We start from the raw sequence: 27,083 nt of genomic DNA on the forward strand, positions 1-27,083 counted from the left end.
TTGCTGGGTCATATGGTAGTTCTATTTGTAGTTTTTAAGGAACCTCCATACTGTTCTCCACAGTGGCTGTATCAATTTACATTCCCACCAACAGTGCAAGAGGGTTCCCTTTTCTCCACACCCTCTCCAGCATTTATTGTTTCTAGATTTTTTGATGATGGCCATTCTGACTGGTGTGAGACGATATCTCATTGTAGTTTTGATTTGCATTTCTCTAATGATTAATGATGTTAAGCATTCTTTCATGTGTTTGTTGGCAGTCTGTACATCTTCTTTGGAGAAATGTCTATTTAGGTCTTCTGCCCATTTTTGGATTGGGTTGTTTTTTTGTTACTGAGCTGCATGAGCTGCTTCTAAATTTTGGAGATTAATCCTTTGTCAGTTGCTTCATTTGCAAATATTTTCTCCCATTCTGAGGGTTGTCTTTTGGTCTTCTTTATGGTTTCCTTTGCTGTGCAAAAGCTTTGAAGTTTCATTAGGTCCCATTTGTTTATTTTTGATTTTCTTTCCATTTCTGTAGGAGGTGGTTCAAAAAGGATCTTGCTGTGATTTATGTCATAGAGTGTTCTACCTATGTTTTCCTCTAAGAGTTTGATAGTTTCTGGCCTTACATTTAGGTCTTTAATCCACTTTGAGCTTATTTTTGTGTATGGTGTTAGGGAGTGATCTAATCTCATACTTTCACATGTACCTGTACAGCTTTCCCAGCACCACTTATTGAAGCGGCTGTCCTTTCTCCACTGTACATTCCTGCCTCCTTTATCAAAGATAAGGTGACCATATGTGCATGGGTTTATCTCTGGCTTTTCTATCCTGTTCCATTGATCTATCTTTCTGTTTTTGTGCCAGTACCATACTGTCTTGATTACTGTAGCTTTGTGGTATAGTCTGAAGTCAGGGAGCCTGATTCCTCCAGCTCCGTTTTTTGTTCTCAAGATTGCTTTGGCTATTCGGGGTCTTTTGTGTTTCCATACAAATTGTGAAATTTTTTGTTCTAGTTCTGTGAAAAATGCCAGTGGTAGTTTGATAGGGATTGCATTGAATCTGTAGATTGCTTTGGGTAGTAGAGTCATTTTCACAATGTTGATTCTTCCAATCCAAGAACATGGTATATCTCTCCATCTATTTGTATCATCTTTAATTTCTTTCATCAGTATCTTATAAATCTCTGCATACAGGTCTTTTGTCTCCTTAGGTAAGTTTATTCCTAGATATTTTATTCTTTTTGTTGCAATGGTAAATGGGAGTGTTTTCTTGATTTCACTTTCAGATTTTTCATCATTACTGTATAAGAATGCCAGAGATTTCTGTGCATTAATTTTGTATCCTGCTACTTTACCAAATTCATTGATTAGCTCTAGTAGTTTTCTGGTAGCATCTTTAGGATTCTCTATGTATAGTATCATGTCATCTGCAAACAGTGACAGCTTTACTTCTTCTTTTCCCATTTGGATTCCTTTTATTTCCTTTTCTTCTCTGATTGCTGTGGCTAAAACTTCCAAAACTATGTTGAATAAGAGTGGTGAGAGTGGGCAACCTTGTCTTGTTCCCGATCTTAGTGGAAATGCTTTCAGTTTTTCACCATTGAGGACGATGTTGGCTCTGGGTTTGTCATATATGGCCTTTATTATGTTGAGGAAAGTTCCCTCTATGCCTACTTTCTGCAGGGTTTCTATCATAAATGGGTGTTGAATTTTGTCGAAAGCTTTTTCTGCATCTATTGAGATGATCATATGGTTTTTCTCCTTCAATTTGTTGATATGGTGTATCACGTTGATTGATTTGCATATATTGAAGAATCCTTGCATTCCTGGAATAAACCCCACTTGATCATGATGTATGATCCGTTTAATGTGCTGTTGGATTCTGTTTGCTAGTATTTTGTTGAGGATTTTTGCATTTATGTTCATCAGTGATATTGGCCTATAGTTTTCTATCTATGTGACATCCTTGTCTAGTTTTGGTATCAGGGTGATGGTGGCCTCGTAGAATGAGTTTGGGAGTGTTCCTACCTCTGCTGTATCTTGGAAGAGTTTGAGAAGGATAGGTGTTAGCTCTTCTCTAAATGTTTGATAGAATTTGCCTGTGAAGCCATCTGATCCTGGGCTTTTGTTTGTTGGAAGATTTTTAATCACAGTCTCAATTTCAGTGCTTGTGATTGGTCTGTTCATATTTTCTATTTCTTCCTGATTCAGTCTTGGCAGGTTGTGCATTTCTAAGAATTTGTCCATTTCTTCCAGGTTGTCCATTTCATTGGCATAGAGTTCCTTGTAGTAATCTCTCATGACCTTTTGTATTTCTGTAGTGTCAATAGTTACTTCTCCTTTTTCATTTCTAAATCTATTGATTTGAGTCTTCTCCCTTTTTTTCTTGATCAGTCTTGCTAATGGTTTATCAATTTTGTTTATCTTCTCAAAGAACCAGCTTTTGGTTTTATTGATCTTTGCTATCATTTCCTTCATTTCTTTTTCATTTATTTCTGATCTGATTTTTATGATTTCTTTCCTTCTGCTAACTTTGGGATTTTTTTGTTCTTCTTCCTCTAATTGCTTTAGGTGCAAGGTTAGGTTGTTTATTCGAGATATTTCCTGTTTCTTAAGGTGGGAATGTATTCCTATAAACTTCCCTCTTAGAATTGCTTTTGCTGCACCCCATAGATTTTGCATCATCGTTTCTCCATTGTCATTTGTTTCTAGGTATTTTTTTATTTTCTCTTTGATTTCTTCAGTGATCACTTTGTTATTAAGCAGTGTATTGTTTAGCCTCCATGTGTTTGTATTTTTACAGATCTTTTCCTATAATTGATATCTAGTCTCATAGCATTGTGGTCAGAAAAGATACTTGATACAATTTCAATTTTCTTAAATTTACCAAGGTTTGATTTGTGACCCAAGATATGATCTATCCTGGAGAATGTTCCATGAGCACTTGAGAAAAATGTGTATTCTGTTGTTTTTCGATGAAATGTCCTATAAATATTAATTAAGTCCATCTTGTTTAATGTATCATTTAAAGCTTGTGTTTCCTTATTTATTTTCATCTTGCATGATCTGTCCATTGGTGAAAGTGGAGTGTTAAAGTCTCCTAGTATGAATGTGTTACTGTCGATTTCCCCTTTTATGGCTGTTAGTATTTGCCTTATGTGTTAAGGTGCTCCTATGTTGGGTGCATAAATATTTACAATTGTTATATCTTCTTCTTGGATCGATCCCTTGATCATTATGTAGTGTCCTTCTTATCTCTTCTAATAGTCTTTATTTTAAAGTCTATTTTGTCTGATATGAGAATTGCTACTCCCACTTTCTTTTGGTTTCCATTTGCATGAAATACCTTTTTCCATCCCCTTACTTTCAGTCTGTATGTGTCTCTAGGTCTGAAGTGGGTCTCTTGTAGACAGCAAATATATGGGTCTTGTTTTTGTATCCATTCAGCCAATCTGTGTCTTCTAGTGGGAGCATTTAGTCCATTTACATTTAAAGTAATTATTGATATGTATGTTCCTATTCCCATTTTCTTAATTGTTTTGGGTTTGTTATTGTAGGTCTTTTTCTTCTCTTGTGTTTCTTGCCTAGAGAAGTCCCTTTAGCAGTTGTTGTAAAGCTGGTTTGATGGTGCTGAACTCTCTCAGCTTTTGCTTGTCTGTAAAGGTTTTAATTTCTCCATCAAATCTGAATGAGATTCTTGCTGGGTAGAGTAATCTTGGTTGCAGGATTTTCTCCTTTGTCACTTTAAATATGTCCTGCCAGTCCCTTCTGGCTTGCAGAGTTTCTGCTGAAAGATCAGCTTTTAACCTTATGGGGATTCCCTTGTGTGTTATTTGTTGTTTTTCCCTTGCTGCTTTTAATATGTTTTCTTTGTATTTAATTTTTGACAGTTTGGTTAATATGTGTCTTGGTGCATTTCTCCTTGGATTTATCCTGTATGGGACTTTCTGTGCTTCCTGGACTTGATTAACTATTTCCTTTCCCATATTAGGGAAGTTTTCAAGTATAATCTCTTCAAATATTTTCTCAGTCCCTTTCTTTTTCTCTTCTTCTTCTGGAACCCCTATAATTCGAATGTTGGTGCGTTTAATGTTGTCCCAGAGGTCTCTGAGACTGTCCTCAGTTCTTTTCATTCTTTTTTCTTTATTCTGCTCTGCAGTAGTTATTTCCACTATTTTATCTTCCAGGTCACTTATCCATTCTTCTGCCTCAGTTATTCTGCTATTGATCCCATCCAGAGTATTTTAAATTTCATTTATTGTGCTGTTCATCATTGTTTGCTTCATCTTTAGCTCTTCTAGGTCCTTGTTAAATGTTTCTTGCATTTTGTCTATTCTATTTTCAAGATTTTGGATTGTCTTTGCTATCATTATTCTGAATTCTTTTTCAGGTAGACTGCCTATTTCCTCTTCATTTGTTAGGTCTGGTGGGGTTTTGTCTTGCTTCTTCATCTGCTGTGTGTTTTTCTGTATTCTCAGTTTGCTTATCTTACTGTGTTTGGGGTCTCCTTTTTGCAGGCTTCAGGTTCGTAGTTCCCATTGTTTTTGGTGTCTGTCCCCAGTGGCTAAGGTTGGTTCAGTGGATTGTGTAGGCTTCCTGGTGGAGGGGACTAGTGCCTGTGTTCTGGGGGATGAGGCTGGATCTTGTCTTTCTGGTGGGCAGGTCCACGTCTGGTGGTGTGTTTTGGGGTGACTGTGGACTTATTATGATTTTAGGCAGCCTCTCTGCTAATGGGTGGGATTGTGTTCCTGTCCTGCTAGTTGTTTGGCACAGGATGTCCAGCACTGTAGCTTGCTGGTCGTTGAGTGAAGCTGGGTGCTAGTGTTGAGATGGAGATCTCTGGGAGATTTTTGCCGTTTGATATTATGTGGAGCTGGGAGGTCTCTTGTGGACCAGTGTCCTGAAGTTGGCTCTCCCACCTCAGAGGCACAGCACTGACTCCTGGCTGGAGCACCAAGAGCCTTTCATCCACACGGCTCAGAATAAAAGGGAGAAAAAGTAGAAAGAAAGAATTAGTAGAAGTAGAAAGAAAGAAAGGAGGGAGGGAGGGAGGGAGGAAGGAAGGAAGGAAGGAGGGAAGGAGGGAAAAAAGAAAGAAAGAAGATAAAATAAAATAAAGTAAGATATAATATAATAAAGGTATTAAAATAAAAAAATAATTATTAAGAGAAAAAAAAAGAAAAAAAAAACGGACGGATAGAACCCTAGGACAAATGGTGGAAGCTAAGCTATACAGACAGAATCTCACACAGAAGCATACATATACACACTCACAAAAAGAGGAAAAGGGGAAAAAATCATAAATCTTGCTCTCAAAGTCCATCTCCTCAATTTGGGATGATCTGTTGTCTAAATGAGGGAAGGAAGGAAGGAAGGAAGGAAGGAAGGAAGGAAAGAAAGAAAGACAGAAAGAAAATAAAGTAAAATAAAATTATTACAATAAAAAATAATTATTAAGAAAAAAATTAAAAAGAAAATAACAGAGATAGAACCCTAGGACAAATGGTGGAAGCAAAGCTATACAGACAAAATCTCACACAGAAGCATACACATACACACTCATAAAAAGAGGAAAAGGGGAAAAAATCATAAATCTTGCTCTCAAAGTCCACCTCCTTAATGTGGGATGATTCATTGTCTATTCATGTATTCCACAGATGCAGGGTACATCAAGTTGATTGTGGAGCTTTAATCCGCTGCTTCTGAGGCTTCTGGGAGACATTTCCCTTTCTCTTCTGTGTTCTCACAGCTCCCAGGGGCTCAGCTTTGGATTTGGCCCCGCCTCTGCGTGTAGGTCGTTGGAGGGCGTCTGTTCTTCGCTCAGACAAGACGGGGTTAAAGGAGCCGCTGATTCGAGGGCTCCGGCTCACTCAGGCCGGCGGGAGGGAGGGGCACGGAGGGCGGGGCGAGCATGTGGCGGCAGAGGCCGGCGTGACGTTGCACCAGCCTGAGGCGCGCCGTGCGTTCTTCCGGGGGAGTTGTCCCTGGATCCCGGGACCCTGGCAGTGGCGGGCTGCACAGGCTCCCAGGAGGGGAGGTGTGGATAGTGACCTGTGCTCGCACACAGGCTTCTTGGTGGCGGCAGCAGCAGCCTTAGCGTCTCCTGCCCGTCTCTGGGGTCTGCGCTTTTAGCCGCGGCTCGCGCCCGTCTCTGGAGCTCCTTTAAGCAGCGCTCGTAATCCCCTCTCCTCGCGCACCAGGAAACAAAGAGGGAAGAAAAAGTCTCTTGCCTCTTCGGCAGGTCCAGACTTTTCCCCGGACTCCCTCCCGGCTAGCGGTGGCGCAGTAACCCCCTGCAGGCCGTGTTCACGCCGCCAACCCCAGTCCTCTCCCGGCGCTCCGACCGAAGCCCGAGCCTCAGCTCCCACCCCGCCCGCCCCGGCGGGTGAGCAGACAAACCTCTCGGCCTGGTGAGTGCCGGTCGGCCCTGACCCCCTGTGCGGGAATCTCTCCGCTTTTCCCTCCGCACCCCTGTTGCTGTGCTGTGCTGTGCTGCGCTCTCCTCCGTGGCTCCGAAGCTTTCCCCCTCCGCCACCCGCAGTCTCCGCCCGCGAAGGGGCTTCCTAGTGTGTGGAAACGTTTCCTCCTTCACGGCTCCCTCCCACTGGTGCAGGCCCCGTCCCTATCCTTTTGTCTCTGTTTATTCTTTTTTCTTTTGCCCTACCCATGTATGTGGGGTTTTTTTTTGCCTTTTGGGAGGTCTGAGGCCTTCTGCCAGCGTTCTGTAGGTGTTCTGTAGGAGTTGTTCCACGTGTAGATGTATTTCTGGTGTATCTGTGGGGAGGAAGGTGATCTCCGCGTCTTACTCTTCCGCCATCTTCCCGGAAGCCTCTGAAAGCCTCTGTTGAGTGGTGGTTTTGGGCTAATGAAAGTCAGCCCAGGGCGCTCACTGACTGCGGAAACTGCTCAGATGCAGACATCAATAGGTTTAAGGGAGATGGGGTAGGGAAGTTCAAGGATAATACATCTGTAATAGGTCATTAAATCTTGAGTCTCTCTTAGCCCTAAACTTTGGCGGTCACTCTCTTGTACATTGTGGTCTCCCATGAACAAGCCTGTTGAAACCTTTGGAAGACATAGGACAGTGGGCTAGCAGGCTCATTTCCCATGTTCCCAGTGCTCTTAGGGGTTTGGGATGAGCACAGTTGGCTCAGGTCTCGGGAGAGTGCAGAGCTCAATGACACACTTACAGCAATGACAGCAAATGAAGGATGTGAGTCACTTTTTTTTTTGCCATCGATTGGTACAACATGGTTTGGGTTTTTTTTTGCCAGATTTCACAACTTTATATTTTAGATTTACTCAGCATCTTATTTCTGAACGTCTTTGATGAGACTCAAGCTCTTAGGAAATTTATTCATCAGTCTATTTCATAAAAATGACAATAGCAGCAGCAATGCCTAGCGTTCTTAGATCACTTGCTGGGTATATTGCATGTGTTATTTCATTTAATTATCCAATAGTCCTGTGAAAAAGGTATTATTATTATCATCTTCATTTTACAGATGGAGAAAGTGAGGCTTGGAAGGGTTAGGTCGTGTTTGGGGTCACACAGCAAGTACATGCTGGAGCTGATAGGAACCCAAGCAGTCTGGATCCAGAACCCCACTCCTTAACCATGACACTGCACTGCTGTTCTGAGAAGTGCCCTTCCTGAAGGGATGCCTTTCAAGGAGTGTTGGAAGGACATCATGGTGGGGAGTTTCATGATGTGCCACCCAAGGAGGTCTCCATGTGAAGGATTAGGGAGAGGGCTTGTCCCTCTGAGTGAGGGTTTTGAAGCCCTTTCCTCTGTTCTCGGGTATGGGCAGATGTAACTGAGGTTGGGCCATCAGAAGAAGAGCAGCAGTTTAATTTGTTAACTGTTATACTGCCTAGATCAGGAAGGGAACACTCAGCTCTCATGAATATCATGCCTGGCAACATCTTTAGAACAAGGACAGACTCCCAGAGACTGACTGGGGACTGCTAGAGCCGGTGAAATATCTGAGAGTGGGAAGTTCTGAAGTGGCCTTCTCCCCAGCAGAGGGGCTGGTGCCTTTGAGAGGGGACACCTGCCTGCAGGGGGCAGTGCAGGCCTGGCAGCAGCTGATCAGACAGAGCAGCCCTGTTGCTGACCCTGCCTCTTCCACAGCCGAGGGCCTGGGGATGCTCACAAGGGCTGCAGACTTCCTGGTGTGCACTTTTGCTAATCTTCACGACAAGGGCTACCAGATAAAATGCAAAATTTCCAGTGAAATTTGAATTTCAGATAAACAACGAATACCTTTTTAGAGTAAATATATCCTAAATATGGCAAGTCCCAATTATTACTTAAAAGTTTTTTTGTTTTTCATTTGAAATGGAAACTTAACTGGGTGTCCTGTGTTTTTATTCACTGAATCTGGCAACCTTACTATTTACAATAGGCAAGACATGGAAGCAACCTTAATGTCCATCAACAGAAAATGGATAAAGAAGATGTGAGATATATATATATATATATAATGGAATACTACTCAATCATAAAAAAGAATGAAATAATGCCATTTGCAGCAACATTGATAGACCTAGAGATTATCACACTAAGTGAAGTAAGTCAGAAAAAGACAAATATCATGTGATATCACTTAAATGTGGAATCTAAAAAATGACAAAAGTAAACTTATTTATGAAAGAGAAACAGATTCACAGACATAAAAAACAAATTTATGGTTACCAAAGGGGAAAGGGGTTGGGGGAGGGATAAATTAGGAGTTGGGATTAGCAGATACAAACCACTATATATAAAATAGATAAACAACAAGGTAATACTGTATATAGCACAGGGAACTATATTCAGTACACTGTAATAATGCATAATGGAAAAGAATATGAAAAAGAATATATATATATATATAAAACTGAATCACTATGTTGCACACCAGAAACTAACACAACACTGTAAATCGATTATACTTTGATAAAAAAAATTTAAAACAAATTCGGCAAACTTATCCATGCCATTGGTGAGGTTTTTTTTTTTTTTTTTTTTACGGTATGCGGGCCTTTCACTGTTGTGGTCTCTCCAGTTGCAGAGCACAGTCATCCAGACGCGCAGGCTCAGCGGCCATGGCCCACGGGCCCAGCCACTCCGCGGCATGTGGGATCTTCCTGGACTGGGGCACGAACCCGTGTCCCCTGCGTCGGCAGGCGGACTCCCAACCACTGCACCACCAGGGAAGCCCCATTGGTGAGTTTTTAAGTGGACAAAGTTATATTCCTTTGTTCACAAATATTTGTTGGTTGTCAGTTACGTGGCAGACACAGTCCTAGGGGCTGGGACAGATCAGTGAACAAATAAGCAAGGCCCTGCCTTCATGCAGCTTACATGATGGTGTATATGTATGTGTATATGGGGTGAGAAGGGAAAGACAAATAATAAACGTGTAGAACCCTGATGATGACAAATAGTGATGTGAGGGAAAATAAGAGGTGAAATCGAGGGTGACTCTGGGTACCCAGGTGAGTGACTAATTTACTTGCCAGGGAAAGCCTCTTTGAGCTGAGATTTGTGAAAACCTGGAAGCAGAGTTTCAGGGACCTAGAAGAGGGAGGCAGGTAGAGGAGCAAAGGAAGGCCACAGCTGCTGAAGGGGAGTGACAGAGGCAGGAGAGGACGTGCAGGGAGATTGGACAGAGGGCAGAGATCCCACCATGTACAGTGGGTCACAGGCCCAGGAAGGGAGGCCCTGCTGGCATCATGAGATTTACATTTTATAAAGACCTGCAGAGGAGATGGTCCAGGGGCAAGAGCAGAAGCAAGGGGACCTGACAAGGGGCGTTATTGCCGTGGTCCTGACAAGAGATGGTGGTGTTGGTGGGAGGTGGTGGGAGTGGCGGTGGAGAGAAGTGGATGCACTGGAGACACACTTCATGGTGCAACTGACAGGCCTTCCTGATGAATTGGAGGTGAGGGACCAGGGAAACGAAGGAACTCCGGAAGTACTCCTAGAAACACTCCTAGGTTTGGGGGAGCCACTTGGCCTTCTATTTTTTAGGGCAGTGCTTCCCAGTAGTTGTCATGTCTTGGCTTACCCAGAAGACAATATTTGTATTGAGATGTAGCCGGGAGGGGCTGGCCTCCGGGGCTCCAGCCACCCCAGGTTCCAGTGTCCACTGTGAGCACTGTCTCAGCGAGCCTGTAACCCACTCACGGCAGTTCACCCACTGGGAAGGTCTGCTTCCGGGGGGGAGAAGTTTCCAGCTGGAGCCAAGTGTATGCTGCAGAGGGAGAGATGGAAATCAAGCTGTGGGAAGTGCAGTGAGCGTTCTCAGGACCACAGCACTCCCTCAAGCATGAGAAATAGAAGAGTTCAATATTTTGTAGTAACTGTCAGTGGAGTGCAACATTTAAAAATTGTATTAAAAAAACCCCAAAAAACATAACAACAACAAAAATAAAAGAGTTCTAGAATTCAGGGCTAGGGCAGATTTTAGAAATGACCTCATCCAACCCTCTCCTTTTTCTTTTTACACAAATATGTAAGACTAGGTTAAGGTCCTCATTCATTTATCTCATGTAGAGAGTACTCCAGGTGTGTGCAGCTGTGCTAGTGCTGTGTGACAGTGCTACTCAAAGTGCGATCCTGGACTGGTACCCGGTCTGTGACCAGAGGATGTGGAAATGGAGGATAAGCCACTTTTAGGGCAATTTGATATCGAAGTACGTGATCATTGGACTTGCAGTCTCTCTTTCTTTTTTAAAAACTAATTCATTTTCATTGTGTTTTACAAAAAGATTAGTACAGGATGGATTGAGGACCACAAAAACAATAACAACAACTTTTCCTGGGTTGGAAGCATGCGCCCCAGAGAATTACAGCTAATTCAGTCACGTGACCGTCAGGGCTGCCCTGCTCTCCTCACTTCCCTCCCATCTCCTTCCCTTCAGAAGCACTGAGACGGTCTCAGAGATTTAAGGAGCCCAGTTTTATTCTATATCCTCCTCCCTGATATGAAAAGAAGATGATTCTTCTTGTGGGCTTCAGCCTTTTGTTTTTCTGTTAAGTACACTCATTGTTATGTCCTGCTCTTTCTATCACCCATTTCCCTTTTTCTTACTTTCCAAGGCTTGGGCTCTTTCTCAGTCACACTGGATTTTCCAGTTATTTTCTGCCTTTAATTTTCATCTCTGTGTCTTTCCCCTGCCTCTGCCCATTGGGTTCCCTCCGGATGGGCCTATGCTGGACCCAGTGCCTGCGGAGTGTAAGACTTCACTGTTTTATTATTTTTTTCTCTTCACAGACAAGGACGTGCTGTGTAACCAAGTGACCCAGATTTCCCAGGAGCAGATACTGGTGAGTGGCAGTGAGGTGACACTACAATGCATTTTCCAAACCACATACTTAGATCCAGACTTATACTGGTACCAAATAAGACCAGATCGTTCCTTCTAGTTTGTCCTGCACAGGAATAACATTAAATCCCATGATGCGGATCTTGCTCGGGGTAGATTTTCCATGCAGCACAGCCTGGCCCACAAAACCTTCCACTTGGTGATCTCCTCAGTGAGGCCTGAAGACAGTGCCACTTACTACTGTGGCTTGCAGTCCCACGGTGATGCAGGTGTCCAGGAAGTCTGCACACAAACCCCTGGGCACAGCCTGGCAGAGCTGCCTCTCCGGACAGCTCACGTCCTTGGACACAGCATCCTTCTTCCCTGTCATTCTGTGGTCCAGTCTGGCCTTTAGAGGTGCCCTAACATGTCTTCCAAATAAGAAAAGGCCTGGTCACATCCAGGGGAGCACCCTGGCTTCCGATGGAGCAGACATCTCCCCACTTCTGACACTGAGGGCCCTGCCTGCCCGAGTGCCCGTGGTGAGGAAGGGAGACTGCACGTCTGAGAGACTCTGGTGCCCAGGTCGTGCCTGATACAGAGCAGGGCTTGACAAGGATGTGCTGCATGCGCTGGGAGCTTATCAGGACGGGGCTGGTGAAGGGCCAACTTCAGGAGAGCCTTTTGGAAGTGTCTTTATTTTAGTCTCCATCATTCATCCATTGCTGTGAATTAGCCTGTTTCCTTTTAAGACTCAAATTGGACACAAAGTTACTTACTTTAAAGAATTTCCCTGGTTTACCTTTCATTTGCATCCTCTTGTATAGCCGCCTTATTTCTCCTGGATTCTCTTTGGCACCTCCATTTTACTTACTGTGTTTGGAGAACATTTTTCTTTCACTGAAGAGCACTGAGATATTCCCAGAAAGCTGTCTGTGAAAACCAGAATCCCAGCTTCAAAGGCCCTGAGTTTGGAGCTCAGTGGTATCCCCAGGGGAGAGAATTACCTCCAGGGGAAACCAACAATGTGATGTCAAAAATAGATATACCCTCGGCCCTGGGAATCCATCCCTCCTTCCTCTACTTCTGTGGGTGTCTCTTCCTTAAAACAACTATTAGAGTTATTAGATGTAATCTTAGAAATAGTAGAAGCCTTAGACGGTATTTTATAGGGAAAGCACTGAAGCCCAGAGAAGTGAGGGACATTTGGAAGGTCGCTGATCTGGTTAATGACAGAGCCAGGGGTGTGGGGCTGCACTTCTGGGGGCTCCCTTGCAGCTGCACCCTAGGAGGTTGTATCAGTAGGTGGCTTGGGCAGCAGTATGTCTGGGCTTCAACACAGGCAGGTGGAGAGCAGTCGCTATAGAGAAGGATGGAAAAGACATGCGTGAGGGAGCCAAAGGATCAGGCCAAATGACTCAGCCTCCGGGCTTCTGTTCTGCCACCTACTGAGCGTGTGTACTAATCTCCTGGAGACTCCTTTGGGGTCACATGAGATTCTACACGTGAAAGCTCTGGAAAACTATAATCCACGATAGCATGGTTTCCACACCAGAAGGCAGCCGCAATCCCCTGTGGCTCCTGCCTTAGATCTTTTCAGGAGCATCCTTTTGGTGGAAGAAATACATGGTTTTATAAAATACTAGGATAACTTTCGCTGATGATCAAAGTAGGCCAGAGGGTGGCTCATTCATATGCTATGTACAGGACTATTCTGAAGTTCAGCCTAGCTGAACTTCAAAACAAGCCCTCTTCCCTGTCTCAGGGATGTGCTGTGCTCTTGTAGAAGGAACTTGGGGCTGGCACTCCTGATAACTTTGTTCTGCTCCCAGAAATATCGCTGCCTCTCTGAATGACCTTGAACAAGGTACATACCTTTTCTGGGGGACATATTTTTTTCCATCTGAAAAATGAGGATGTGTTGTTTTGTTCTTAGCAACTTCAGAGAAACATTCTTAAGAATGGCCCAAGGTAACAGATGGGAATGTTTTGGAAACAGGCATTCTTGATGCACATGAGGTGAAGATGTGTGGAATCTTTTAATAGTTTTCCCCTGGATGGACCCGGCTTATCCATCTAGATTGTCCTAAACTCATTGATTCAGAATGCCACTGCCTCCTTTCTTTGGTTTGGGTTGTGAGGACATGACATAGGAGTCTGCAGATGGCAAAGATGGGGGAGTTGTGGATGAACGTTGCTCTTTCACTTGTAACCTCATGAGCCCCCGCCTGACAGCCCACATAGGTGCTGAGGAACCCACAGTGCTCGGTTGCTAGACATTTGCTACCTGGGTTTGTGCACCCGGAAAAAGCTGGCCTTGCTGAGGTGGGAGGAGCAGAGCTCAGAGGCCACACCAGGGACTCTGATGTTGTTGGAGTAGCAGGAAACCCAGGGGTGGGTCCCCAAGGCAGGAGCCTGCAGGCTGGGGGCCCAGGAAGCTGTGGTGTGACCTATAAACTCAGTGTGGTTTTTGTCTGACTACCAGTGAATTCACAGCTCCCCTTACCCCCTGCGATGGTCCGCAATGAGGAAAGCCAGAAGCAAGGCGCACACAATGCACTTTAATACATGCAATAGAGACAAAGAAGAATGGCAGAAAACCATCAACACCAAAGGTCCAGTGCCTTCAAACTTCCTGGGCATGGATGGGCAGGCAGGGGGTCATGAAGACACTGTTCTTACAGGGGAAATCTCGGGGTCTCATTCCTGTCCCTCCCTCCCAGAACACTTGCACAATGAGTTGCTTGAAAGCAAGACCCACGTCTTACGTATTTTTGCACCCTCAGTACAGTGCCTAGAACTTGGAGTAATTCATGTTCGTTAAATCAATTAATAGAGAGAAACCCATTTCCTCTGCATTTTACTCTGATCTCTGCTAATAACTCTGAGGGTATTTAGATGAGATTTGAGAAACCCCATTGCCTGGGCAGAGAGTGTTAGGAAGTCAAATGTAGTTTTGTTTGTCAAATACTAGGAAAAGCAGAAAGTGCCTTTGTGGATGAGAACGCTAGTTTGGGGCAAACCTAGTGCTGGGTTGAGCAGAGCCTTTTATGTTTCGGTAGAAGCCCAGGATCTATTTTCCTCTTGGAGAATGGGGCTAGGAACCCGATGGCTCCTGCTTTCTACTTCGGGAGGCAAAGAAAGTCAAAGGAACAAAACACCATTTTCAAAGTGTGTCAGTTGTAGGAAAAAAAATGTGTCCTATATACCTTCATATCTCTATATCCTTTTATAAAGCAGCATGTAAAACAGTTGGGACCATAAGCCCCCACTCTCCAGGACTTCTGTCCTTCATCAGGCTGAAGGATAAGCTGGGTTTGTTGCCTTTAAAGGAAAACTGGTTTGGGAAACAGCCATTTAAGCAAGGCTGGGACGGGTCAACTTAAACCACCAGGAAGTTGAAAGCCTAGGAGATAGCACCTCTGTAGGCTTTTGATTTCTTTCAGGGCGTGTAGCCTTCTCATGCCGGTCAGCCTGCAAGTGAAGGAAAGTTGTCAGGGTTATAGAATCATAGACTGTCAGTGCTGGAAGGAATCATAGCAGTCATGCAGTCCTGGGGATGGCCAGTACCTGCGGTGGTTGTACCGTTGCAGACATCACTAAGATATCCTGGCACATTTCCCTTCTACACATGGTGATAGTTCAGCTAGTCACTATCAGTTTATGTTGGCACAAGTCATAAAACCCATCTGCTCTCCTTTAGTTCTTCTTCATTCCTTTGTTTTACAGATGTGATAACCCAGGCCCAGAGAGGTGAAGCAACCTGGCCTAGGTAACATAGTGAGTTAGTGACATAGGCAAACCTAAGCCCCGGGTCAAATTTCATGTCTAAGATAACCAGAAGAGGCAATGCAAGTAACAGGCAAATAATTCACATCTCATCCTCAACTTTGCATGCATCCTGAGTCACTAGTAGTGAACTGTTCACTAAGGATGGGAGCATAGGTTCATCCCAGGGATAGGCTGGTCTACACATCGAGTCCTATGATTAAGGATCGAGAGTTGACATCCCCTTTGTCTGGGCAAAGATAGGTTCTGCTCCCCCTGAATATTCTTCAAGTGAAGCTTTACTGATGGCCTTGCAAAAAGCCCATGGTCCCTTGGCCATATAAACAAAATTAGCAGTAAAGAAAAAGATTTCTCCTGTTTAGGTCCAATTATTTTAGCTCCTGGGTTTGAGGTGAGGATTATTGGCTGGTATTATATTATATTACATGAATTTTGAGTCTGGCTTGAAATAAAAGGCTAACAGGAGATGGGGTATTATGCTGAGTATCTGAAAAGGTCCACCTTAGTAAATCATAATATGTCTCTATGTGTTTTTCCTGTCTTAATGCTTCTTACCATTCCTAAACTCCTTTCCTCCATGTGCAGCATAGTTTGGGTGGAGGTAGGAATAAGAAGCAGCTAGTTCTTACCTTAAAAGAAAAATAACTTGGCAGTCAAGAGAAAATTGATGGCAACACTCTTGGCAAACAGCATTCGGAGCCCCAGCACTGCAAGGGACATCATGTTCACCTTCCCGGCTTGCACTGCAATTGAATGAGAATGACGGTGGTGGCTTCAGCAAGAGACTAAATTTCCTTCCAGAAATTGGTACCACAGCACCGAAACCAGCCTGCCCTGAATCACCATCATTCTTCCTGGTCTGAAGCCCGGCTTGGTGCCAGATAGCCTTCAGAGACCTAAGGCTGCTATTCACATCCAGTAAGGCAAGCTTTGGAAAAACCCATGCTTGCAGCCATGCAAACTCTGCTTAGAGAGTCAGAGGGAATCACCTGGGCTCAGGTATGGTTTTTGTTTTCTTTTGAAATAGAATGATTTTGGGCCCCATCTGACAATGACAGAGTTTGCTTTAACCTCAGTTCTGAAGTTGGCCCTTTGGTTTCAACTAACCTTGGGGCTCATAGCAGGTCTCTGGAGTTTGAGTTTGATTGATGTTTTCAGGTTCCTTTGGCTTTGGATTTTCTGGAACAAACAGCAGTGGTCAGGGTTACAATGATAACCGAGAGGCTTAAGGTATTTCAGGTTTTAAAACTGGATTTCAGGTTTTACTTACTTAGACTTTAAGTAAGTAAACTAAGGACCAGAGAAGTGACTTGGTTAAGGTCCTATAGCTATTTGCACAGTCAACATACTTCCTGTCCTGAGACTTTTTTCCATTGTACCATGAGGCCCACATGCAGGTATGCCTCTAATTTGTAAGAACAACTAGAATAATTAACACCATGATAAGCTGGACTGCCCTTTGTTATGGCAGTCACACTAGATTAGACCTCACATGAATTTTCAACCCTAGAGTCTTTAGGATGAAGGAGACAGGGGTTGGTGAAGAGGAGAGATGGGGATGAAATAAGATGTGCTTTATCTTAGATTCCAGTGCAGAGATGCAGAGAGTTTAATTCCTAGTCAATGATGGGAATTAGCCTAAGTCTTGAGCCTGAGCCTAAGTCTTGTTTCCAGCATGACGCCATGTTGAGAGTGATCTGTCAAGAGTTTACAACTCTAACTTCTCTTTCCCTTGACTTTTCTTCCCCACAATCGCAGCCCCTTGAGGCCAGATAGGACCTACCTGAAGTATTTTTCTTCGGTTTGAAGTCAGTAGAGCGCCAGGTTTGTTTGTTATGTTGAACTGAACATGTCACTGAATCTGGATCTCCATACTGACCAAGCTTGACGGCACTGTACCTCCCGCCGGGAGAGATGACGATAGCAGGGTCGTATTCTCTTATTATCTTGGATGATTCCAGACTTATAGTTACATCTTTGGGGTAGAACTCCTTCACCAGACAAGTGACATATGTCCCGTTTTTCATGACAAAAACAGATGGGTTGGCAACAGCCTGAATTTCTGCAAATATAATCAGTTTATTTTGTGAGATGATTATCCATGTGTGGGAGTTAAACCATGATGTTTTCCTCAATTCCTCTGGGGCCAAACACTACAATCCAGACTTTCCTGCATCTTCTTAGTGACCTGAGCTTGTTAGCACCTCTATGAAAGGATGGCTAAGAGAAGTAGACATGAAATGCAGCAGTTTGACTTCTAGTTAGGAGCTGCTAAGAGATATATGGCTGGGAGCAGAGATAGAAAATGACAAATACAAAGAAGTGTATTTTGAGTCTTTTGAGTTTCAAATATTTATGTTTTATTAAATAATCCTCTGGACAATCCAGTTAGGCTGAAAATCTCTCTGAATCAGTTGGTTTATTTTAAATGCATGAGCCCTTGGAATGAGATCAGGGCAAGGTCTGAGAAGGACTATATAACTGGTTCCAACACTCTGCGGATGGAGGTGTTTGTGTCACTTCAGGGTGTCACCCCTATTTTTTGGACTGGAAGGGATCTGCTAAAGTTAAGTGGTCCATCTCTCTGCCTTCAGGTGAATTCTTATGTAAGGGACCACCCTACAGTTTCTTTTGAGTCTTTAATCAGAGAATTACAGCTATCATTCTCAGAAGTCCTTAGGAACATAAAACTAGTTTAAGCCCATTTCTTCTTGTTTTGTTCTAAGTGGAGCTGTGGAACACTGGTTACAATAATTGGGTCTCCTCCTGGCCTTCTCTCCTTTCATGCCTCATCTTGGACAGTCATCTATCTGCTACTCTGTATATGCATCTTTTTCTTTCCTTAAAACCAGAGTGGGGTTGGGGATTTTTCAAAGGGCTCTCCTGGAACGTGGAAGGAGAAAACCTTCATTGTTTTGTTTCACGGCATAGCTGAAGCCACTGATAACAGACACCGATAACCCCAGCAGTAACGGCTTGGAAACCACACGTTCTGCTCAGTCACCTCCCTCCAGAACTGTGGCATTTCTCTCTTACGATACTGACTTTGGTGAGATGGATTCCAGTTGATTTTCAAGGGAGCTTGAAAATGAGTTATAGAGAAAGGAAACTAGTCCATTATAAAGCAAAACCAAAATAACCCTATCTCCTTCGTTACTTAAGAGTGTGACCCAATCGTAGTCTGATTTAGTTGGATAATTAAGCCTTGCTTGAGATTTAAAAACCTAATTTCAAAGGCAGTTGCTAATGATCACTTTGGGCTGGAGAGACCTGGCTTGAATAATTTGAATAATGTGATATAACCAACAAGACAGATGTCTGAAGAAGGTCATACACTCAGGATATTGTGCTCTGAATCTGTTACTCAGCATTTCAGATAGAGCATAATGCATTGGTTTGGTAAAACATTTTTCTCAGATCCTCTTTCTCAATTAATGTCTATCCGTTCAAAACAATTGTTTGAAAGTAAAGTGTTTAACCCATTCTTTGGTGTCATGGTAACTAAAGAAAAGGCTATCTGACTGAATTGAACCTTTTTTAAAAAATGGGTTGCAGGGCTTCCCTGGTGGCGCAGTGGTTGAGAGTCCGCCTGCCAATGCAGGGGACACGGGTTCGTGCCCCGGTCTGGGAAGATCCCACATGACGCGGAGTGGCTAGGCCCGTGAGCCATGGCCACTGAGCTTGCGCGTCTGGAACCTGTGCTCCGCAACAGGAGAGGCCACAACAGTGAGAGGCCCGCATACCACAAAAAAAATAAAAATAAAAATTGGATGCATACAATATAGTTGCCCTATGTAACCTAGTCTATTTTATATTAGACCTAAACGAAAATTTGAAGTTGTATAAACTTTGCACTACATTGTAGTCTAAAATTTAAAGATGTAATCACTTATCTTTTGAGAATTTCCAGGCTTTCTCCTTGGTCCACAAACATAATTATATTTCAGCATGTATTGCAAAGTGCTATTTATTTGGGCAATTGTTATTTTATTTTCAGACTTTCTCTTTTTATGAGTACCCATCTAATGCTAAGGTTATGTGCTGGTAAACGATACAAAAAGAAGTGTATACCTTTCCTGAACAGTTTTTCTTAATTTATAAACTTAGAAGTCATCTGTGTTCTAGATTCTCATAGAGTGTCTTACTGGTTCCCTAAGCATTGCAACATGGATAACAAATGTCACTCACAGTTTCAAAGGTCTCTGCCAATATGGGATTTAACTTGAACACAAATCAGGTAAGTTTGCTCTACCTGATTACTCTGACCAGGTTGACCATTTCTCTCCTAAATCTTCCAGCTGCCGGACATTTTACAGGTGGCAACAAGTCATTCACACTAGTCAGCTTAGCTAAAGGGATGCCTAAGGATGAAGCAGCCACCTTGGAGAATTTGGGCCTCTGCCCCTCCTCCACCTGATGCTCCAACTATTAGTATAATTCTTCTAGATTTCTTTCTGCTTTCTGGGCTGCTCTGAAGATTTCAGAAATAAGTTTTTTTTTTTTTAAGTAAAAATAATTACAGAGCTACTTCAGCTACTCAGCCTAATATCTTTACTGTGGCCCACTCCATCTGTACTACTCCAACTCCTAGTTATACTTTTTCACGTAATGCAAACTGGATGGCAACCCTAGTCCCAGGAGTCAATTCCTCCCTAGAAATGTATGGAAAAAAATCAACTCACGGGGCTCCACGAAGAGTTTCGTGCCAGCTCCAAAAAACATCTGTCAGGTGTCCCAGGAGCACATTGCGATGCTGCCTCACAGGTAACCAGCCTGGGGCTGGCCCTGGGGCCTGGGCTAGAACATCTGTATCCTGCCTCTCCAGCCTGGGTCCCAGCCTAGAGACCCCGCCACTCAGAGAGCTACAAAGCTGCCCTTTATTAGATCAGGGGTCAAACTCATAGAGTCTCAGTTCCCTTTGAAGCTAATAATAGTTTAACTGCTGGGTAAGGAGGTGAGCATGAAATCCCCAGCCAAAAAGCACTGGGACAGGGGACAGGGCTGAGACAGAGCAAGAGAAGAGGGTGACAGGTGACCAATAACTGCCTTCAGGATGGAAAATTTAACATCCCGTTTATTGGGAGGGCTCTCCAAGAAGAACACATTAGCTTGGGAGCAGGGATGGGGCACTGAATATTAACATTTCTTGTAATGAATGTTAGGCCGAGGAGGGTTTAGACACAGATCTTGTTCTCATATTCCGGTCCTTCTCTTGGGTCACAATCCACCTTTTTGATTAGAAACCTAATTTCTTCCCCATCACTCAGACTGAGTCTCACAATAACAACAAACCTACTTTCTAATTCCCTGAGTCCATGGAAAGGCTTTCTAAGGACCTGAGGGTTGAACAAGAAATTGGTAGCTGACAGGGGAGCCCAGTGGTGCTGTGTGTCATGGATACAGGTCAGAGAAGCCAGCGCTTGCTTTGGATTGCTTATTTTTGTTTTATAATTTCTCTTGAGTCTGGATCTAGATACAAGCCTCAGGAGGACAGAGTAATCATGTGAAATAGAACTTAAGGATGATTACTGTGTCTTATCACCCAAAAATCAAGAGTCTAGGGCTAGAGCTAGGCAAAGGGAAGGATGGTTGTATAGGGCCATTATAGGTTGTCAAAACTTTAAGGATTGTGGGTTTGATTTGAAATTCTCAGCCCCCCTACCTGAGCTTCATATCATCATATTACACTCGATCACTGCAGGAAGAGAAAACCAGAGAAGCAATTGGGGTATCCCTGGAGAGCTCAGGTCAGCATCTCGACAGAGGGGCTAAGCATCAGTTTCATCTCTGAAGACTTCCAAAGGCACAGCCTCAGAGATTTGATTCTAACACGGCAGATAACTCTGAATCTCAAGTGGAAATGATTTAAAGGGAAAATGAAACACACCACCTTTTGCTCAGATGCAATTTGCCCAACATCAATCAGACTGCAATCAGTTACAACGTGATTCTGTTTCTTTCCTTCTTTTCATTGCTCTAGTCTCTCTCCCTTCAAAGATAAGAAAACTCACCAAATTCCACTATTTCCCTGGAAGCAAGAGGCAATCAAGTATGCCTGTAAGTTTATATTACCCTCTGAGAGACAGAGACCCCGTTGACACTACCAGTCCCTTTCAGGAGTGTCAGATCGCCTCCCCACATTCATGTATATTTCCCCACTTTTTATTTCCTCTGAAATAAACAAAATCAGAATCTAACCAATGCCCCATTGGTTTTGGCATTTTGGGAAGCATCTGAAAGACTGCTGTTCTCTGGACTGCTCCCAGTGACTGACTGTTGGCAGCTACCCAGACTACCTGAATATGACCCCTGGATTTCCAAACACTGGAACAGACTGCCGGTGGACAATATCTCTAGGAGAGCACCACTACTTCGCTATTGTCTTGAAGTTGGGGGCTGTGTTTCTACTTTGGATGTGGGCTCCTGAACCTTTACAGAATCCTCAGATTCAGGGCTAACGAGGGAGGTGTGCACATTACGGTTCTCGGCAGACCCAGACAAGAATGGGACCTTGGAGAACATTTAATGTGAGCCAGGCAAGATGATTTAATGCAAGTTCTCAGCAAAAAAGAGACAAGGGCAGATTGGCTTTTATCGTCTGAGGCAGAGAAGGCTATTTTGATCTAACTCCTTCTTTAATAATATTTTTCTTCTTTCTAACCCTCCCTCTTCCTACGCTGTGACCATGACTCTTTTCCTCATAAACAGTGGATTCTCCTTATCTAGAACTTGCCTTTTCCCTGGTCCCAGTCCCTGACCAGAGGGCCAGAAGCCTGACCAAGGGCTTTATTTAAGCAGTTGTAGAAGACTTATCAATACTAATCCTCAGAACAGAGTTTCCAAGCATACGTAGAATATGTTCTTAAGAGAAACCTAGTGAATTTGTCCTCCAATTTTCCCCTGGCTCTTTGTAACAACAACAATGGATTTCCCATTTAGAACCTCCTAACTTCTCAAGAAGTTGCATTTATTCAGGACTATGCCACAACTCCAAGGGAATAAACACACTGAATAAAATGCATAACTTACTCGGTTCCACGATGAGTTGAGTCCCGTTTCCAAAGGTGAGTTGTGCTGTCAGCACACCATTTCAGACATCACGACCAAAAACCTTACTACCTATTTGCCCCCTGCCTAGTGCTTCTGTTTGGAAGGGGGTGGGTTAGCTAGAGTCATAGAATTTTGCAAGGGTTTCTGAGATCTAAGCATTTCATGTTGGCAGCTTCTTTGATGTGTGTTATCTTCTGAGTGTTGACATTGAGGGACGTCCCTATGTTTACTGCTATTATCTCCTCAAACCTGTCATCTCTTACCCCCAGATCTTGCTTCAGGATCACATTTTCACAGGGAAAAAGGAATTAACTGTCAAATGGCTATTGTCAGCAGAAACATAACTGTAAGGTTCAAGTCAATCAGAAAGGACTATGCCTCAGTTAGAGGTGGAAGGACACGATGGCTGGACCAAGAGCCATTGAAGAAAAAGACTTGGAGTCTATTAAAAGGATGCTAATACTCATAGATGACTACCATTTCTATAAGTACTTTACTACTTACAAATGGCTTGTGCTTACACTACCTCAAAAAATACTACTGTAACAAACTCCAGGAGATGATATTATTAGATCTATCTTACAGAGGAAGTCACTGGAGCTAAGGGTGGTTAAGATAGTGGCTGAGCTGGGCCTGACTCTCAGGTCTCCAGACCCCAGATTCCATTCATTGAACCAGAGTAATAGATGACAGGACTGAAAGGAGCCTCAGCTGTCAATTGTCAAAACCCCTGAAGTCACACAAAGTCTAAGTAATGGACACATAGGGAGAGTTTTGATTCCTTTTTCAGCATCTTTTTTTATTAAATCCCAGAATTCCCACTGGGTCATAAGACATTCACATCATTGGACTTCCTCTCTTTTCCTACTATATTGTCCCTTAGAATTGGTCTGGATGATAACCAGGATCTTAGTGTGCTAAAGCTGGAAGACACCTGGGAAATCATTTGAACCAGCTAGAGGGAAACTCGAGTTCAGTGAAGTCACAGAGCTCGTCAAAGAGGATTGGAACTCAGTCTTTGAACTCTTGGTCTAACATGCTCACCACTGCACCTCATATTTACTAGATGTGCTGTAGTACAGGTCTGGTCATTACCCAGATCTGTAAATGGTGAATGCATGGGTGTTAAGTAAGCTGGTTCACTAAGGCTAGTCAGGTAGAGGGAAGGCCACAAAAACTCTCCTGGATGGAGAGTGGACCAAGAAGACTACTGCAGCACGTACCCACCCTGGATTGTATCAGAAACTCAGTCCCTGCCCCTCAAACCATCCCTTGCTAAATTACCTGCTGGAGGGATTTTCAACAACCTAAGAAGTGTTTCCCAAGCTGATGAGTTGGGAAAATATTTAACAAAGATAATTGCCAAACATAGTGGTCAAAAGAAGAAAAACAACGAGTCACTTACTTGGTTCAACGTTCAGATAGGTTCCTTTGCCGAATAGCAGTGGCTTATACACAGCTGATTAACCCAGTCTAAAAACTGCCTTTCTTTTTTCTTACCACAACCCTGCCCCCAGTTGCCAAGTCATGTGATAGTCATTGGATGGGATTTTCTGTCTCATCTACTTAACCTCTTTCCTCCTCAGTCTTGGGGGCTACCCTTCAGGACAAAGCAGGAGGTGGTTCCTGTGTCAAATAGAAATCTAGGCTTTTGCCATGTGTCACAATCTGAATTTGTGCTCTGAACGACAGAGGTTGGAAAAGAGTTTCTTAGATCAGGAGCAAAGAAAGGTAGACTGTTGATCATAGAGTGGGTGATTGTCAACCCTTGGCTATACTTAGGTGGGGCAAGATCTAATGAGTGACATGCCCCACTCAGAACCTTTTAGGAGAACTCCATTTCATATCCAGTCAGAGCTTTGCATCATTGACAGGCACTGTGTAGCAGCCAGACTTAGTATAAAATAGAACTAGAGTTTTTGGAACATTTTAATAACATGTTCATGAATTTCAAATTTGAGCAAGCTTCAATGGCATACTTAACACTTAGAAGGGACAGTTAGATTAGCCTCTGTCATATGTAAAAATCACTGTCTGTGAGATCGCTTGTATGTCACTCCCAAAATCTAGGGAGAAAAAGTGCATCTTCAGATCAGTTTACAGCCCATACAGGATTGCATATCATACTTTGAGAATCACTAAAATGGAGAGTGCTTCTCAGTTGCGGTGAAGTAGGGAGATGTCAGAAAACCTGAAATCGAGTTCAACTCAGTTTCTTACTTACTAAGTGTGTAATCTTGGCCAGGTTCCTTAAGATCACTGAGCTTCATTTGCCTCCTTTATAAAACAAGGATTCTGTATTGGGAGGTTGTAAGATTAAATGAAAGGGTGTATATATAAAGCATTCTGTAAATGCTCGGTGTAAGTACAATGCTTATCAGTGTTAGACTCAGAGTAAAAAGTGTTACTTGAAGCAGGAACATGTAATTTCACTAAGCTCAGAGCTCCCTGGGGACAGGGTTGTAGGGAGAGGTTGCTGAGGGAGGAGAGAATCCTGTTTCTTTGGTGTTTGGGATAAAATTGCCCACTTCTTAAAGCTGAGGGTGAGGACTGGAATCCAGGTTTCTGTCTCCCTTTGTCTCTTCCCAAGGTCAAGTGTGACTGCCATTCCCTTCTCTAACCTTCCCTCTAGAATCCAAAAGCCCGAGTCCTTACAGTGACTTAGAAGCCATCCTTTCCCCATTACCAACCTGACCTCATTCACAAATTCTCTCCAGGTCACTCACTCTCCTCCATCCACCCAGGCCTCCTTGGTATCCTTCACACACTCCAGGCAGTGCTTGTGTTCCCTCTGCCTGGAAATGCTCTTCCTCCAGAAACCTGCATGGCTCCCTCTGTAACCCTCTCGGGTCTCTGCTCAAATGTCCCCTTTCCAATGAGGCCTTCTGTGACCCCTCTGTTAAAAATTGCACACTGCCCCCTCCCACTAATACTCTTTATTCCTCTTCACTGCTTTATTTTCCTTCACAGGGCTTACTACCACCTAAACTACTATATTTTTTTTTTGAATTTTTGAATTTTATTTTATTTCTCTTTTTATACAGCAGGTTCTTGTTAGTTATCCATTTTATACATATTAGTGTATATATGTCAGTCCCAATCTCCCAGTTCATCCCACTACCACCACCCCACCACCTCTGCCACTTTTCCCCCTTGGTGTCCATACGTTTGTTCTCTACATCTGTGTCTCTATTTCTGCCCTGCAAACCGGTTCATCTGTACCATTTTTCTAGGTTCCACATATATGCATTAATATACGATATTTGTTTTTCTCTTTCTGACTTACCTCACTCTGTATGACAATCTCTAGATCCATTCATGTCTCTACAAATGACCCAATTTCATTCCTTTTTATGGCTGAGAAATATTCCATCATATATATATACCACATCTTCTTTATCCATTCGTCTGTCGATGGGCATTTAGGTTGCTTCCATGTCCTGGCTATTGTAAATAGAGCTGCAATGAACATTGGGGTGCATGTGTCTTTTTGAGTTATAGTTTTCTCTGGGTATATGCCCAGGAGTGGGATTGCTGGGTCATATGGTAGTTCTATTTGTAGTTTTTTAAGGAACCTCCATACTGTTCTCCATAGTGGCTGTATCAATTTACATTCCCACCAACAGTGCAAGAGGGTTCCCTTTTCTCCACACCCTCTCCAGCATTTGTTGTTTGTAGATTTTCTGATGATGCCCATTCTAACTGGTGAGGTGATACCTCATTGTAGCTAAACTACTATATATTTTATATAGTGTAGTTACCATCTGTCTTACAGTCGTAGTTACACTACACTGTAAGCTCCAATAAGGCATGGGTTTCTGTCTGTTTTATTCATGCTGATTCCCCAGCACCTAGAAGGGTGCCTGGCGTATAGTGACACTGACTTGTCACAGGTTGCAGAGCTGAGATCAAGCTTGGCTCTGGAGGTGCCTAGCTTGCTTACATTTCTGTTTCCTTTTGCCTTAAACCACCATTGACTTGTCCTCGCATTCATTCATTCATTCATTTGTTCATTTGTTTGTTCATTCAGCAAACATTTACTTAGTGCCTTCAATGTATTCATGGAAATGGTAAGGCACAACTCAGAGCCCTTGCCTTCAGGGGACAAGGGAGATAGCTGATAAGTGAGCATTCAAAGTTTCAGGTGGAGGTGAGGGCTATACAAAATGAAGCAGGGTAAGGGGACTGTTGAAGACAGGGGTGGTTGAGGAAGGCCTCATTAGACGTGACATTTGAGTAAAGACCTGGAGAAGGTGAGGGAGAAAGCTAGGTTAGTCTCAGGGAGAAAATGGTTCCAGGCAGAGGGAAGGGCAGGTCAAGGCTCTGTTCTGGGAGAGGCTCATCAAGAGTGAGAGGGAAGGAATGCCAAAGATGGGAATGGGAAAGCTATCTCTTGGCGTTATAGAAACATGTTGATGATCCCAGGATTTTTTCTTGGGGGAAAGGGTGATGCTCTGATCATTGTCTGAACCTTTCTGAGTTTAGGGACCCTTGAGCCCTAGGGGTGTAAATTCAAGGATGGCCCTTGCCTGGAGAATGCCTCTTTGGGTAATTGGTTTTGGTTTGGGGGCAGGAGCCCTGTTTTGGTGAAGGACTGTGGTGGGGATGAAGGGAAACAGCCTAACTGTTGCTTAAGACTCTGCAGGCAGCTTGGAAAGGAGCTCATTAGAAGCCTGAGGGGGAGGCTGGGACAGGCAAGAAAAACCTCCACATGTGCCCCAATCAAACTTCAGTCCTGATAGAAGAGCAGAGTTCTTAAGTGCACAGGTTTTGGAATCAGACGGATGATACAAATTTTGGCTTTGCTAAGCTGTGTGATCTTGGGGAATCCCTCCTGACCTGTAAAAATGCAGGTAATAATACCTAATTTTGCATGATCATGTGAGAACCAAGTAGAATGACATTCATTTATAAAGTGCCTAGTCCAGTGGCCCAATACATAGTAGGCACTCAAAAAGTAGTAGT

The 27,083-nt window shown here is 43.4% G+C and overlaps 1 protein-coding gene and 1 gene segment (V, D, J or C); both read right to left on the reverse strand.

Moving 5' to 3' along the window:
• Nucleotides 1–27,083, reverse strand: part of LOC132518105 (T cell receptor alpha chain MC.7.G5-like) — a 357,885-nt gene that overhangs the window by 79,967 nt on the left and 250,835 nt on the right. The window lies entirely within an intron of this gene.
• Nucleotides 13,866–27,083, reverse strand: part of LOC132518097 (T cell receptor delta constant-like) — a 57,984-nt gene continuing 44,766 nt past the window's right edge. Inside the window, 4 exon segments of the C gene segment in view lie at nt 13,866–14,753; nt 15,698–15,811; nt 16,176–16,247; nt 16,852–17,130. Of these exon segments, the coding sequence occupies nt 15,699–15,811; nt 16,176–16,247; nt 16,852–17,130 (464 nt within the window).

The sequence above is a fragment of the Lagenorhynchus albirostris genome, chromosome 1 (assembly GCF_949774975.1).
Source record: "Lagenorhynchus albirostris chromosome 1, mLagAlb1.1, whole genome shotgun sequence".
Taxonomy (NCBI): Eukaryota; Metazoa; Chordata; class Mammalia; order Artiodactyla; family Delphinidae; genus Lagenorhynchus; species Lagenorhynchus albirostris.